Below are 16,736 nucleotides of genomic sequence, written 5' to 3'. Positions count from 1 at the left end.
GGCTTATTAGCATGCAGGCATTTTCCCAGTGCTCTTAGCAGCTAAATTAGGAAACAGTGTATTGCATAAATTGTGAGAAGAATACTAAGTACTGCCAGGTGTGGGAGGATATATGTGGGGAGGAAGAGGCTAAAAAGTATCTGGATTATCTAAATAATACATAGGGATATTCAGCCAGAATCTGAACCTACAGGTGCTTCGCAACCCCTCCGTTCTGTTCATTTTCAAAGAAAAATAGATGTTTGGTTGTTTTTTTTTTGCCGCTATCGATCAAGCGGGTTCCCACTGCAAGTCGCATGTATTGCGCCCAGAGCTCTAATCCCTGCCGCCATAAAAGCGGGGTTAAAAAGAGACGGCCCGATGTTCCTTCCCTAAATACCACCTCTTCCCCCTCCTCGGGCCCCGCGACGGCCGGTACCACCGCCCCGCCCCCCGCGCACGCGCAGTACCCCCGCCCCGCCCCCGCCGGCCAAGCAAGGACTACAACTCCCAGACGCGCCGGCGCGGAGCTCCTCGGCGCCCTTGTCGCGAGCGCTGATTGGTAGAGTCGGTCGGCGCCGCATGGAAGGGTGCCCGTGATTGGCGGAGGCGGTGGGCGGCAGGTCGCCTGGCCGTTTAAGTTGTGCAGGGTCGATGACGGCGGTTGGTTTGTCGTTGGGGGCTCCTCTCAGCGGAGGGCAGTGAAGCGGTGGCGTGCGGTACCGGCCGCTTCCGCGCTGATCCGGGAGCCTGTCCCATTTGGCAGGGCCTCTACCCCTCCCCGCCCAGGGGCTTCTCCGCGCGGGTATGGCCGTTACCGGCGAGGCCTGCAGCGCGCCCTAGGTCGCCTTTCGGCCGGCCCCCCCCTCGCCTCCTTCAGCTTCCCGGGGTACCCGGCGCTGCGGGCGGCCCGCCCGAGCCCCGGCTCGAAGCTTCTCTCCCCCGCCCGCGGTGTGCCCTGTCCCCGCCGCGGAGCCGCCATGAGCGCGACGGACTGCTCTGCGGGGGCCTCCCCTGGCTCCAGAAGGTAGTGTGGGGTCTGCCTCCCCAGTCACCCCGCGCCGACACTGCTCTGCGGGGCCTGGCCCCGGAGCGCTTCCTTTTCTGTCCGGTAGCCAGGCTTAACGGAAGGCATCGTTTTGTCTGCTCTTGTACCTGCTGTGTTTCCTTATCCTCACACCTTTCCTGTTTCTACTGTTCTTTAGTTCAGTAATAAAGTATTCACCTTGTGCTTATGTTACCTGTTTTCTTCTGTTGCTGTTATTTATTTTTCCAAGTGTGGTGTTTAAGGCATTTCTGGGCACAACTGGTGGGAAAGATTCTACATGAAATAGAACTAACGCATATTTAATACCTTCCTACACTTGCAGGAGTTAAGGAGCTTGGCACTTTTTCATGGCTGTAGCGCATTGGGGTTCTGATCTAAGCGGCTTTGGTGAGCTGGTCCATGAAGGTCACCGCTGTCTGTGTCACCTGCCAGATCACTTTATGGTCCAAGTTCTGGCACTAGCTCCAGAATCAGATTCTGGACTGTGTTTTTGTTAAGCAGATCTGTTGTGAAGAGGCTTCTTAGCATTAATTTTGTTACTCATGGTATCACTAAAAAAAAAGTGTCAGATCAACATAAACAATGAAAATAATACTTTCCAGGATAATTTTGCACCCTAAATGCAGCTCTATTTGCAAATTTGGTGCTTGTATGAGCAGATTAAATGTTTGACTGCAGTAAACATTGCTTAAAAGGAAAATCAGATTGTAATTACACATTTTCTTGATTTGAATTATGTAATATTGACATATTTTCCATCTAACACCTCAATGTAAGGTTCAAGAACTTGGAAGCTTCTATTTCACTATCAGGGGTGGACAAGCTACGTGGATAAGAACATCAAGTACACCAGAAAGGAAAGCATGTAGATTCATTGACCTACACCTTAAATTACGGTGGCTGGTGCATCAGCTAACTTGAATTATTGTCATTATTCAGCAGTCTTTCTTCAGAAGGTGTTTTTTTCCTCTGGATATCAGCTAGTGGTTATATCTTCTTGTTTATCTTGCAGTGGCTGCTGCTTCTCATTGCACAACAATGCACTTTTTGTCCCCTTCGTTCTCTCCTTTCCTTTCCTGCTCTCACCCTCCTTTCCTTCACCCTCCTCAAATAACTTATGAGAATTTCATTCCATAACTTTTTTCTTTCTTCCTTTGCTACCAGTTGGCCCCCCTCCACAGTATAGTAAGCCCACAAGCTGTTCTATATCAAAGCTTTTGGTTCACCTAAATGCCATGATCTCCTGTTAATACGCAGAGCGCAGACAAGCTAATCTGTATTTGAAATTGAACCAGTGTTAAAATTGAACATCTATTTTTAACTAACTGTTTTAGAAAGTTGTTTTTTTCTTTTATTGTCTGAAGCTTACATGTCATTAGAAACTGTTTTTGTCCAGGCTGGCAACCCCCCATGTCTCATCCAGGTATGCTAGTTCTCAGTCTCCGAGTCAGGAAGACTGTACTCCTCTCCCTTCAATCAGTGAGTGCTTGGCCTTTCTCCATCCCTCTCGGGAGCTGTTGGAATACTACCGCAAGAAGATTGCTGACTTTGATGAGGAACATGAGGATTTGGTAAAAAGGCTGGAGAGATACAAAGAAACATATGATGAGCAGGTTAGGAAAAGAGTTTCTGAATTATGGTCTATGTATCGTTACACCAACTTAATATGTTTCTTCAGCTGAAAACTCAGCACAGATGGTCTTAGGATTTACCAGTAATCTGGTAGAACTGAACGAAGAAGAAATAAGTAGATTTCAGTGTTTGATTGTAAAATCTAGCTGTCTGTCCTCCATCAAAGTAAACAGAACATGTCGGTAGGATATTCTTCTATTCTTAAGTTATTATAGTTTGGTTATATCTTCACAGAGGGTTGTTTATTTCCTTTTTTTTTTTTTAAATTAAAGCCTGGGTTTACATGTTTAGCTCCCATGTTGTCCAGCTTCTTTCCCATGTTTCTCATAGTGAAGAATGAGTGCTCCTTTTCCAAATTTAATGGGCTTTGAGCTACGGAGACGATTTGTATTCACTGCAATGGAATTCATGAGCTTGGCCATAGGCTACTAAGCAGGATACTACACAGCAAAAAAAAATAAGAATTTAAAAGAAACTCGAAAACCTAAAAGTCTTTGCCTTTTGAGAGGAAGAAATCTTGAGTGCTCTGATACACCATACTGCATACATCTGGCCAGCAGTCATCTCTGTAATGGTGAATGACCCTTTGGGAATAGAACGATCACTTCTGAGGTGATTGAGGTGCCTTCTCAGGTACTGGCCATGCTTGAAGCAGCCTGAAAGCACTCGGGGAAATATGTGGCATACACATTACTTTCATTCAGCATATGGGAAAAAGAAGGGCTGGTTCCAAAATAGTGCCTTCGCTCCTACAGGAATGTTTTTCTGAAAGGTTGGTTAGTTTTCCACACCAGGTAGACCATCATTAATGAAACTTAGAACCAGTCAGATTTCTCACTACTAAACCATACAGATATTTTAATGTCCATTGTTCAGTAATTTCTTTTAAGAGCAAGTGCTATTACAGAGGCCTTGCTAGGTTTTTGTTGATGTCAGATTCTGCATGCCAGTGCAGATGTGCAACTGCTGGAAACGGGAGATGCTAGCTTAGGCCTTATTTGGCTGTTGTATAGTGACAATGATTCTCAGGGCTCTGAATGCTGTTGAAACATTTTTAAATAATTTTTCCAATACTGCCCTCATCTGGTCAAATTTTGTGAGGGAATAAAATCACTGAACTGGCAGTTGTTCTACACCAGTTACAGGCTTAGGGCACAAGCAGTTTGAAGTTTGCAGGTGTTGCCCAATGCTCTGTGTCGTCTCAAGTACCTCATTCTCTCTACCTAGCACAAATTGCAATGGGAATTACGTCAGCGAGAAGAGGAGATTGCCGAGTTGCAGAAGGCTTTGAGTGATATGCAAGTCTACCTCTTCCAGGAGAGGGAACATGTCCTTCGTCTTTACTCAGAGAATGACCGGCTGAAAATCAGGTGTGCTGTCTCAGATGGTGGGCTGGGTCACTGACAGTTGCAATTGCATGAGTTATGTTCTAGTTCTCATGCAGATCCAGACTCTTCAGAGAAGCAATTAGGCCACGCTTCCCAGAGAGGGCTCCCATGAAATCATACCAATCTTGGAGGTGGAATGCAATCTGTTGGGCTGTTAATATTTTTCCACTTATTCTTCCTATTCCAGTAGTAGAAGGAAGAGCAGAAGTTGAACATAGAATCAGATTTTAATTCTGAGTTGCCAGTTTGAATGTGGAGGTTCTGATTTAAGCAGACTGTGGTGAGTTGATCCTGGCTGGACACCAGGTGCTCACCAAGCCGCTCTATCAGTCCCCCTCCTCAGCTGGACAGGGGGAGGAAAAATACAATGAAAGGCTCCTGGCTTGAGATAAGGACAGGGAGATCACTCACCATTTACCATCACAGGTAAAACAGACTTGACTTGGGGAAATTAGTTTATTACCAATCAAATCACAATAGGATAATGAGAAATAAAAACAAATCTTAAAACGCCTTCCCCCCACTCCCTCCTTTTCCTGGCCTGAACAGGCAGGCTGAAGCAGAACAAACTGCTTCAGAGTGGGTCCCTCGTGGCCTCACAAGTCCTGCCAGCAAACATGCCCCAGCGTGGGCTCCTCTCCATGGGGTCACAGGTCCTGCCAGGAGCCTGCTTCAGTGCAGGCTTCCTACGGGGTCACAGCCTCCTTTGGGCATCCACCTGCTCTGGCATGGGGTTCTTCCACGGGCTGTCGGGGGACAGCCTTGCATCACCATGGTCTTTACCATGGTCTTCACCACGGGCTGCAGGGGAATCTCTGCTCCGGCACCTGGAGCACCTCCTCCCCCTGCTTCTTCACTGACCTTGACCTTGGTGTCTGCAGAGTTGTTCCTCTCAGATATTCTCACTTCTCTCTCTGCCTGCAATTGTGCAGGTTTTTTTTCCCCCTTCTTAAATCTGCTGTCCCAGAGGCACTACCACCATCACTGATGGGCTCAGCCTTGGCCAGCAGCAGGTCCATCCCGGAGCCGGCTGGCGCTGGCTCTGTCAGACATGGGGGAAGCTTCTGGCAGCTTCTCACAGAAGCTACCCCTGTAGCCCCTCCCCTACCAAAACCTTGCCATGCAAACCTGAGACACATCTTGCACCTGCCTGGTAAAACCTCCTCCCTCAGCCCTAAAAACACTTAAGCTCAAATAGAAAATACAGGCCAAAGGAAATAGTTTCCCCTCACTCCATGAGATCATGTTGATAGCCACTCCTTTTTAATGCCATTTAGCTGGTGAACTGGAATATAACCTGCTGTACCAGACTACCTGCCTGTGGCAAAGGAGTTCCCAATCTTCTTCAGAACATTTGTGGATGATAATATCAAGTTTTCTGTTAAAGTTTTGAGAACTTAAGTCAAAACGTGTTTGTGTGCTTTGGCACTTCTCAAGAGGGTGACGAAAAGTCTGATACAGCCCTTTATGTAGGTTGCTTTAAAAACAATGGACACTTACTTCATTCAACAGATTGTATCTGAGAGGATTTTAAGTAGTTCGCAACTCTGGAATGCAAATTTTTTACCACCATGTGCTATTGCTGTATCAGCCTGTGTAATATTGTCATATCTGAAAAGAGGAATGCTCCCTAATGCCAGTGGAATTGGTGGTGGCCTTATTATATCAGCAACACCAGTAATGTCTTTGGGAGTTAGTTTTTAAAACAGTACTCTCAAGAACTGCAAAAATTTGGGAAACTTGTAAGCACTAACGAGTAAACTAAAAGGACAGTGTGTCACAATGTCTCGATGTACTTAAAAATAGCAGTGTGCTGACCGCTTTCTTTGAATTCCAGGGAATTGGAGGATAGAAAAAAAATTCAGCATCTCCTGGCTTTAGTGGGAACAGACAAAGGAGAAGTTACATATTTTCACAAGGAGCCTCCACATAAGGCAAGTTCCGTGTTTCTGTAGAACTCTGCTTTTGATTGTAACATGAAGATCTGTACCTCAGAGGCTGACCACAGACCGGATCTGTCCTGCAAGTCAAAGTTGCTAAATGAACCCACAGCCGGAGGGGTCTGTAGCAACATCAGGTTGTAATATAGTTGCTGACAGATAAATAGGAACAAGCACACTGGAAGCAGGTCCACTTAGAAGTAGGTCCCCTTAGCACACTGGAAGGTCTCCGTAGCATCATCATCTCCCTTCTACCTTCAAAACATACCTCCAGATCAGCCTCCTAAAGGTCAGATGGGAGTCTGAAGCCGATGGGCAAATGGTCATTGAGAAGGTGGAGAGAATACCACAAAGAGAAAAACAAAAAAAAAAGGAAGTGCAGAAAATTACCACGTGTGGTGTTTGAAGATCAGCTATCTCAGAGTGCCTGTCTCTTCGAGTATCAGTAAACAATAAAGCTGTGTTGAGGTTGCGGCAGGAGACTGCAGAAGAGCCATCCCCTCTAGGCAATATTGTATTGCATGTTTCAGAAGTAATGTCAAATGGATTAAATGGCAGCGCATATGAAGTGCGATGTAGTTGAACCTACTTACGAAAGTCATGAATCATGAATGATTTGGACATACAGACACTATGATGGAATATAGGATTTATCTTGGGATAAGGTGCAGAAAAAGGCTGAAATATGCTGCATTGTTTGTGGTTGCTCTGCACTGCTCAGGCAGTTCAGAAATCTCACAGAAGCTTTAAAATTCCTTGATATAGGCCTATTATATAGCATCAGTCTCAGGATAAGCATTGGGTTTATAACGTGCTCCCTTGTGGCCTCCTGTTTTTGTTAAATGCATTTCAGTTCAACAGTTGAGTTGTTTCAATAGTTTTAGCAGTTAGCTTTTATTGCAGGCTTGTTCAGTAGCTTGAGTGAATGTGCTGATAAATCAAGCTTCATGTTTCTCTGCTTACTAAGACAAGAAAGAGTACGAAAGAAGGAAATAGCATAATCTTCATCTCTACCTTCCTCTTCTCCAATCTGTCCCCAAAATGCTCATTTTCCTGCTGCGGGTGCTGATTTTCATCTAATGAAGCCAGCAAAGGCAGGATTACTTTCCAGTTATTTTGATTAAAAAAAAATACAGGCAGAAATGGCAAAACTCAGCCATGATAAAGGAAACTTTTTAACACAGACATTACACTTGTGAATGTCTTCCTTGTCTTGTGGTAGAAGTAAGGTAATGCTGTTCTTTTGGATATCTCGTTTTACTCTTTAAGATTTGTTCTTGACCATCGCAACTTTGGAGAAGCCAGACATTCAGCGCAGATATCTAATCTTGTTTCTATAGGTTACTGTTCTGCAAAGGCCAGCTAAATCCAGAGAGTCACTTGAACGAAATGACACTTCTAGAACAGGTACCACACCATGCTGATTAACAGCTACTGATACTTGTTTCTCTGTGTGTTTGTGTCTGGTATACCAACATAATTCCTCACTTGTGAATACTTTGGTATACCTCCATTAAGTTCCCTAAATGTGTCCACATCTATATACTTTATACATGCCATACTCTTGGATTCCCTTCAAAATCTTTTAAAATAACCTCAGCTGGCTCTCATGTCCGTGATTTGCTCAGCTACGGAAAAGGCTTTTATGACCGTGGAATGGCTGTTCTGGAACTCTGCAGGTACCAACTGGACAGGCACTCTTAGCCACAGCCATTCCGAGGTGTGAGGTTCTGCCTGCCTTTAGTGTAGACAGTGATGTGGGTCTGCATGCCTACTTACTGATTTTCTCTTTTGGAAGAACTGCCTCTTCCAAACTGACTAAAATCAGCTAACAAGCTCAAAACTCATTCAAGCCTTGATGCTTGTGCAGCTGTGTCATCTGCCTATTCATAATTTCTTAAGAAAATTTGTTAAATTTGTTTTCTATATGTGCCAAGAAAATCATTAGGTTGCCTAAATACTGTGGTGTGGTAGTGTGGGATAAAGGTATGCGATCACCAAGTTCTGAAACTCTTTTCTTCCAGCTAGCCCTCCTAGAAGTCCTTGTGACTGTAGCAGTGGCAAGCTTTTTCCTGTTCTTATAGGCCTGCCAGAACATACAATATTTCATGCTTGGAAAGGTACTGCAGGTAGATTGGACAGCCCTTTCTCCTTCTGTTAAATTTCTGCAATAGGCGCCAAGAGGAGCACTTCAGAACCAGCAGCAAAAGGAGAGAAACCAGAAAGTCCTGAGAGATATCAGAGAGATAATCAAACACTTCTACTTCAGGTAAAGACATTTGCTAAACAATGGGCATAATTCCCGGCTGTCCAGGAAATTATGACAGACAAATCTAAGCTGTCTGCTTAGATAAGATGTAGACGTACCAATGTGATCAGTCCCCACATCTTCCTATGGATTCCTACTTTTTAACAGTTTATTTAGCTGTTTCTTTTCAATGAATGTAGGCTTAGATTTAAGAACTTAGGTCTGATTCTGGAAGTTTTAAAAAATCAGATGTTCCAGTAATGTCAACTGGAATGTGTTGCCCTTAAATACAGAATGTGTAATTGATGTTATCTCCCATAATTTGATTGTGGCTATGAATTTACATTAAACCCACAGCCGATCTGCAGAGTTGGGTACTTTGTGGAAGTCTGGCAAAAGCAATGTGTCTGAGATGGAATTAGGCAGCCCCAAAAAGATGCACTAGTACAATGAAATGTTCCCTTTGCTAGACTTCAGTGAAAGATAGGGTGTAGGTAGCATGACAGAATGTAAGATAAAATGTACAGAATAGTGAATTGGGGAAGATACCAGAAGCTGTATGTAAAGCGTAAGGATGAGTCAAGAAAAGCAAACTAAAGAGCAAACCTGTACAGCAGATAGATTTTTTTGTTGTTGTTGTTATTGAAGGACAGTGGTGACTGACCTAGTGGCAAGTTAGCTGTCTAACAACATGTATTCTGGAGCAAGAGCATCATATAAAATTGTCATAAAAATAAGCGATCTAAGTACAGGCCAAGTATTTTCAGAGTTTCTTACACTTAGGCCAATGAACATTTTTCAATTACTTGTTCCAATTTGTTTCCCGGACTATGTGCCCTAGATCAAGATTCTTTGCATCCCTTTCCTTCGTTCATTACCTTGTTTACATTCAGTAATTCATTCTGGTTGAGTAATTTCTTTTGTTCAAGATATGTGGACTTGCTGCCTTACAAGAATTTAGGTGGGTTTATATCACCATTTCATTGGAAGATAGGCACAGAAGTGTCTGTATATTCCACAGGATTTGTCACATCCTGTGTGCAGTTTAAATCCTTCCAATATCTTCAATCTATTGTTGCTGCTTATAATATGCCTGTCTTGCTTATGGCATGATTTTTTTCTTAAAATGTTTTCATTGTTTGAAATACTTAGCATTAAAACAAACCCACAATTCAAGAAATTAATCTTGAAGGTATTATTGGGTAGAATTTTTGTTCTGAATCTTGGAATTTAAGAGAGACTTGCAAGGAGAGGAGCAGAGCTGCTGCGAGGTCTTCTTCAGTAACGCCTCTGTTTGCTCATTCAGGTGGAGGCCCTGCAAGCTCAAATAGAAGAACAGACACGATTATCCAAGGAACAGGTTGAGGCGCTACTAGAGGACAGGCGGATTCACATGGAGGAAGCCCAGGTCCAGCATGAGAGGGACCAGGACAAGATCAAAACTATAACAGATAAGTGAGTGTGAGAGAATGTCTATGATGGAGCCATGAGATCAGAAGAGAGGGAAACAATAGAAATATTTTAGCTTTCCGTATGTTGCTTCCTGCAGCAGGCAGAAAAGCAGATTATGCAGTCATCTGTTTGGTAGTGTGTGTGTAGGAAGATGGAGTAATCTACATATTAAAAATCCTATTTCACATTGAAAGAATATCACTTCTTTCATTAGATGAGAAGATCTAAACTCGTTAGGAAAGGACCTATATTTTTCTTCCATGATTCTTCCAACTTGCAATGATGACTGAGGAAATTAAGGTAGGAACTAGGAAAGAAGTTAATTAACTCCACTGGGATCCTTTCTTACAGACTTCATAAGACCCAAAATCTGTTATATGAGAGTACCCGTGACTTTCTCCAGCTCAAGTCTGATGCCCGAGCCAATGAGAAAGCATGGATGGCAGAGAAGGACAGTCTGCTGAGGAAACTTGACAAAGATCTGGATCATCTTATTATCAGCAGGGAGCCAGGAAGAGAGAAGAAGCAGAGTGGTACCAAGAAGATGTTTCGAACAGATGATGGAGCTTGGAAACTCCACAGCAGAGAAATAAAGGTAATTTATTTGTCCTAGGTAGAGACCCTTATCAGGTTTTTTTACTAGAAAATTGTAAGCATCTGGATTTTGCCAAGATAGGTATCTAGGAGCTGTTTCAAAGCTGTACTGGCTTGCCCTAAGTTACGTTGTTGTTGGCACTAATGCAAAAAAAATCCTCTCCTGCCTCAAAATCAGCATTGCTTGCAAATTTCAGATTAAATGTGTGGTTAGGATTTATGGTAGCACTTCACTGTCAGTTTCTTTTATGCCCAGAACAAATCCCTACTTCTGCAAGCCATGTGATGTGTGGGCCAACAGTTCTTAACCTGCTTGTTGCACATGTTGCTCTTTTAGTGTAAATACTCTCAGCTAATGGACTTAGAATGCAGTGCCTGTATCTTCCTTGCTGCTGTCGGGAGAGAATAAGTCTTTTCAACTGATGTCCCCCAACTCCTCTACAGTCGTCAGGATCTTTCTTCCACTTTTATTATACTTCCAGTGAGAAGCTGGGGGATCTGAAGTTGGTAAGCAGGCAATAAGCAATTGGAAAGTAAACAGGCAATAGGGAGTTTTTTTTCATCTACCACTGAATGTAGGTGCTTCGGAGATGCAGTACTGGGCAAGCAGCTGTGAAAAGGGAAATCACAGCTTTAGTTTAATATTATTTTTAAGGGGAAGAGGAGGGAGATCTTTAACTGATGATGAGCAGTCATGCAGAACTGATAACCTAATTAAAAGGTTTTGGTAATGGAAGTGGTGTTAGAATATTGTTCTTACCTAGTTATTTCATTAGCTGTAGCTCCAGTTGTTAATTTTTATTTGCTTGTCATATTGTCAATCTACCAGACTTGCTTTTCCAGAGCAGGGGAAACTTTGTAAGCACTGGCTTTTGAGTTGATTCTTTCTGTTCCTCCTGTGTCCTAGTCACTGCAAGAACAGCTAAAGCAGGAACAGTGCCTGTCAAACATGTATAGAGAGCAGTGTGTCACCCTGGAAGGTGAGCTGGCTAGGATTCGTGAGGAGGGAGATGTTGGCAGAGAACTCTTTAAGGTAATTAGCCTGTAATCATCTGCTAGCTATGTGATGATCTTGCAGCCTTTATTTTCTATACCCTATTGAGTTTTCATCTCCACAGGAACGCTCGGAAAAGATGGGGAAGCGCCTGAAGCTGATGACTCAGCGATATGAGGCCTTGGAAAAACGTCGTAATATGGAAGTGGAAGGCTTCAAGAATGACATTAAACAGCTTCGGCAGAAGCTGAAAGATGTAGAGAATCAGCTGTTTAAGGTAAAAGCTAAGCATTTCTGAGGCAGGCTGTTATGGGCTTACCCTATAGAGGTGTATCCTCAGTATTTAAATGCAATATTTCCTTAACTCTAGGCAATTTAGATAGTTGTTGGCACTAATGGAAAAACCCCTTTAGGTAGTAGTATTTGACAAAACTTGCCCTCTTACGTGTTTTATGAAGCAAAAAAGATTTCCTTTGTTAATCAGTCAGACATCAAGCTTGCCAGGAACTGTACTGATTATACATTAGCTGTGTATTTTTGTTGCAACTCTGAAAGTTCTTATGTGATACCTGTAGCTCACTTAGCTGCCTCAAAATTGCGAGGCAGTAGATTGTTTCAGAGGTATCTCCTGCAAAAAAAAAGATGATCGGTTTTCTTTCTGGTGGCCATAGTGTTTGGTTTTGTTCCAGTAAGAGGTAGATCATTGACTTAAGTATTGTGAATATTCTATTTATTCCTTTATTAATAACTCATTTGTAACTCTGCAAAAGTCACTGCAGAAACAATGGCTGGAAGTTGAAGCTGTGTACTCTGTAGGAGCTTCCAGATGTGCAGATGAACATCAGAACTGCTTAGAAGGGAAGCCACAGCCTTGATGTTGCTTGGAGTTTAGGATGAGATATTTACCTAAGATATGCTTGAGAGGATGATCTAGGCATAGATTTTGTCCAACTGACTCTCCTTCAGGAGTCTGGCAGTGCCACCAATTCGCTTGTTTCCATACTTTTGGCGCACAGTTCAGTTTACTTAGACTAAAGCATTTGTCTTCACCAAAGGCTTCGATTTTTTTTTTTAATTTTTTGTGGTGCTGTGGGTTTTTGAACTTTATTCTTTAAGGACTAAACAGCATATCTGCATGGGGGGAAATATGGCCTAGCCTATGATACCTTTACCTGTGTGTTTTATAACTGTGGGTGTGCTCTTAACTGTGTTCATAATTTCTTCACACTTTTAACCACAAGAGGGCAGAGGAACAAAATACTTCCTAGAAGTCTGCAGCGTGGTATTTAAACCCTTGTCATCACTTGAGGTGAAAATGACTACACATGACTAAACTTCCTGATTTGCATATTAAAATCTTTGACCAAGAACTACATGACGACAACGAGACACCCTAAGGGGCTGAGAGAAAAGAGGGCTTTGAGAGCAGCCTCCAAGACTGCTGCTCTGCCGTTGAAAGTAACTGGGCTGGCGTGCTATCCAGTTGCAGGGTCACAGGAAATGGCAGCCCTGGCTAGCTTGTCATCAGGAATTCTGACTATCCAGCAGCCTTTGTTCAGCTCAGTATGGGCCATATGGCATGGCCTGAGACTAGGCGTTGTACTTGAACTGCTCTTGAATCGTATGCAGTTGAGGAGGCAGCAGGTTGGCCACAGCAGTTACACCACCTCTAGTTCTAGTAGTGAAAGATGACAAAATGTCATCATATCAAGTGAGGTACATAGAATTAGATGAAAGTTAGTTGATAAAGATTTTAACCTGCCTCTCTTTGTGGGTCTCTAAATACTACAGGAATTAGAAAGGAGTTAAAAGGCTATGGGTAAACATGATTAGATTCTATCCAGATTTCTTCCTTGACAGTAATGTAAACCATAATGTATGAAAGCTTTGTTCTTTATTTTTTCATTCTGGAGCACCTTTCTATTGGTCATATGCATTAGCTTAAGCATCCTCTTTGCTAGCTACAAAGGGTCTCCTTCAGAATTCTCTCCTTCACATCCTCGTCATAATACTCTCTAAATTGTATTCTGTACACCTTTGTTTTTCTTAATCTGTTTTTCTTTTCCTTTTCAGGTGACTTTGAATATTGGACCAGACCAGGATCTTGCAATTCTACATGAGGTCCGCCAAGGAAACAGAATAACCCGTAAAATTCAAGGAGAACTAAAAAACTTAAAAGCAAAAATCTATGCCTTAGAGAATGAGCTACGGGTCTGCTGAAGCTGAGGTATTAGCTGGGATCCTAGTTTTAGGAATGGGACACTGCCAGGCTGGAATAGTCATATGTGAGAGGAGCTCCTGCCTGTCTGTTTCCTGGCATCCAGTGACAGAAGGCTTGAGGAAATCTGCAGTTAATGTCATGATGTTGTACATGAGCCATTCCTAATATGCCAGAGTATATTGCTGTTTCAGCTGAGAGATGGCATCTGATAACACTGACACAGAAAGTACATGATGACTGATATATCAGGAATATGCTTCTGATTTTATCTTCATATCTGTGGTAGGGCTCAGTGTATACTGGCCTTCCCCTTTATTTGGAGCATATTATAAGCCACAGATATGGTTATAATGAAATTAATAATCATGGAAGGATCTGGTTCAAGATCTGAATTGCCTGACTGACCATCTCCTATGTGAAAAGCAGCTTTTAAAATGTTTTAAATGATTACTGTTTTGGTGCTTAGGCACTTCAGGATGTAACGGGAAATTTTCTTTGAAAAAGACCATGTATAGAAAGTACGTACTAAAGTGTATTGCATCTGACTCTCCCCTTGACAGTATAACTATTTTAAAATGGCTTCCCTTTCCTTGGTTCTAACCTAATTGGGACAACCCTGACCGATTTAATGCGGTGGAAAAAGATGACCAGTTACAGAACTCATCAGTAAGAACCAGCAACACTGACACTTGTTTTGAATGGGTGGGTGGGGGGGGAATACTACACTATTTAGTGTCATCTTCTTGTCCCCTTCCTCACAGTTTATCTTAACACACAGAGGAAGCCTGTAATAAAAGGCATCTAGTATCTTCCTTAACCACCATATTATCTATCTTTGTAGCTTTAAACAATCTCGTGGTTATGTACCAACAAATGACAGTTGCTACTGAACTGTAACTGAAATTGGGGTGGAAAAGCAGGTGCCTAGTTGCTACATGATGAGTACAGCTCTAGCTATATGATGATTATCTTCATACCAGACATCAGGACATCGCAATTCTAGAAAACAGATGAAATAATGAAAAGGGTTGCAACATGGCTTCAGCCCAGTTTATAATTGCAGGTATTCATCCTTTTGCTGTAGCATCAGCAAATCTTGTCCACCTTGTAGACTGAGAGCAGATCTGTGTTGGAAAATGGATTTCAGTGCTTCTGTTTCCTACCGTACCTTTCCTACCCTGTTAAATGTGGCAGAAGCAGAATAATGTCTTTCTGAAACACACACCTATAGGCTACCAGCACTTCCTTTCCCATTGAAGAGAACTTAGTCTGTGAAAGCAGGCAATTTCTTTTAGATGTGGTAGTGGCCATGGAGATCCTCATTCAGTGTTTGGGAGAGGTAGATATGCAAAAGATGGTTTTGTGCTGTCAAGATTTGGAGAATGGATGGTTTTTACAGCACCAGCTAAAGCAATGCAGGAGGGGAAATTCCCTTAAGAAGCCAAGGCCCACTTCAGTTGTGTATCCTTTTTGTGACAAGGTTGCTGTCCCTTACGGTCCTGTGCTGTGCCTTTTATTTTGTATGTGTTCTTGAGGTCAAATTTGTCACAAACAGCCTTTAGTGTGGGTGGCTGACAGTCTGTACGTAGATGCTCAACTACTACTACAACTTAGAAGAGGCTGTTTTAAAGTATGTTGCGCTGAGTAGTTTAGCTGAAAATGCTGAACCATTCAGAAACTGATTCACGAGCAACTTGGGTGCTGATGCTATGTGGACAGTTGAGGGAGGTTATTAAATAATGCCACCCATCATTTAGTCTCACTCTTTCTTAGTTGACTAGTACTTTCTCAGATAAGTCTAGCTAATTAAAGTGAGTTTGTGTGTGAAATAACAAGCTACTGGTTTGAAGATAAGATATCAAAGTTATCACCTGTCCCGGAGGGTTGCTTCTGAGAATTGCTACATAATGAAGTATTAGCCACTTATTCAGCAGGATCCCTCTACTTAAATTCTGTTGATGGGAAACTAGCAAAAATGCCTCCTGAGCCTATAGAAATAAATGGGTCTCTGTTTATTTTCAACTCTTCGAAACTAAAGAATTGCCTATGAAATTACATTGTCCTCACTTGAAAGCCATGAAGCGTGTCTGGATAAAGACTGTAGGCTTTGACATCCAGGTCTGTAAGACTGGGAGGAAGTGTTGGGGGACGAAGGATGTAAATGTTTAATTTCCTGTCTTCCTTACCAGTATTCCTTATTACTTGAAAGACCGAACAGAATAAAATTACAACATTCCTAATATATCTGCTAGTGTGTCAAAATCAAAGTGCAGCTTGAACTTTATTCTCAGTTTGTCACAAAGCTTTGAACCCTTCCTATTTGAGGGTGTGGGGGATCTGTAAATCCATTTTATTTGGAAGGTTGAATATTCGTCCAAGGGCAGGAAGTGCAAAGCATTGTACATGCTCTTTCTGTGTGACATTGTGTGATCATGTGAAATGTTGCTTTATGTTGCCAAAACAAATGTGGCCCTTCAAGCCAAGAACTGCTTTAAAAAGCCAAGTGCTTTCTACCACTGACAGCTACCCTTTAAGAGGTCAGTAAAGAATTATTGGCATTTCCAAAAGGGCTTCCTGTGGAGGAAGACCTCTGTTGGTCAATTTTCTTCCACCATTTTTGGGCAGAAAACAAAAAATTGCATTTACTCCAAAGACTGATTAGCTTTTTTTGCTAATTTAAGTTAGTAATGTGTGACTTGTATCATTTCAATACAACTAAATGCCAGGTTACATATGTAGGAGCACAGAATTTGAAAGATCTCCAAAATGGCTGATTCTAGGAATATGGACTCTATCCTACAGAGGATTAAAGGTTAGAACTGGACAAATGTTCTTATTGTGATCCAAGGTACTAAAATGTTTCTTGCATAAAGGGGAGAAAAACGAGCAGTAGGGGAAAACTTTATTGTTGTTTGCCCTTATTTAGGTAGGGAAGGGTGCGTACATTTCAGAAGGGTGTTGAAATATCGGGTAAGGCACAGAACCACAGATGATTCAGCAGAAGAGAAAAGGTTGTGCAAGATCTCATACTGTATTTCATTAAGAAGACAAGAAGACGGATTAATATACATGTATCTTGAAGATTAAAAACTACCAAAGGTGCCTCTATCCCAGCAGAGAAAGGCTGAGCAAGAACCAGTAGCCTGAACCTGAAGTTAATTAAAAAAAAAGCAGACATTTTTAACAGGAAGATTGCGCTTTTTCATTATAAGAAACTATTTGTGAGAGTAACAAACTCTC

General features: G+C 42.3%; 1 protein-coding gene across 2 annotated transcripts; it reads left to right on the top strand.

The window, feature by feature from the left end:
• The first annotated feature begins 582 nt into the window (after positions 1 to 582).
• CCDC77 (coiled-coil domain containing 77) lies at positions 583 to 15,518 on the top strand. 2 transcript variants are annotated; one of them, XM_075116036.1, is made up of 11 exons: positions 583 to 1,006; positions 2,424 to 2,640; positions 3,887 to 4,029; positions 5,885 to 5,981; positions 7,328 to 7,394; positions 8,162 to 8,256; positions 9,542 to 9,690; positions 10,039 to 10,282; positions 11,189 to 11,314; positions 11,400 to 11,552; positions 13,349 to 15,518. In XM_075116036.1, the coding sequence occupies exons 1-11, from the start codon at positions 960 to 962 to the stop codon at positions 13,493 to 13,495; spliced, it is 1,485 nt and encodes a 494-aa protein (XP_074972137.1). In that variant the 5' UTR covers positions 583 to 959; the 3' UTR covers positions 13,496 to 15,518. The 2 variants fall into 2 exon arrangements, with proteins under 2 accessions (XP_074972137.1, XP_074972136.1); XM_075116035.1 differs by having other exon boundaries at positions 591 to 1,006; positions 2,451 to 2,640.
• Positions 15,519 to 16,736: the final 1,218 nt, after the last annotated feature.

This window comes from Phalacrocorax aristotelis, chromosome 1 (genome assembly GCF_949628215.1).
Source record: "Phalacrocorax aristotelis chromosome 1, bGulAri2.1, whole genome shotgun sequence".
In the NCBI taxonomy this organism is placed as follows: domain Eukaryota; kingdom Metazoa; phylum Chordata; class Aves; order Suliformes; family Phalacrocoracidae; genus Phalacrocorax; species Phalacrocorax aristotelis.
The sequence above is the reverse complement of the archived record's forward strand: the minus strand, read 5'-3'. Positions and strand labels throughout refer to the sequence as shown.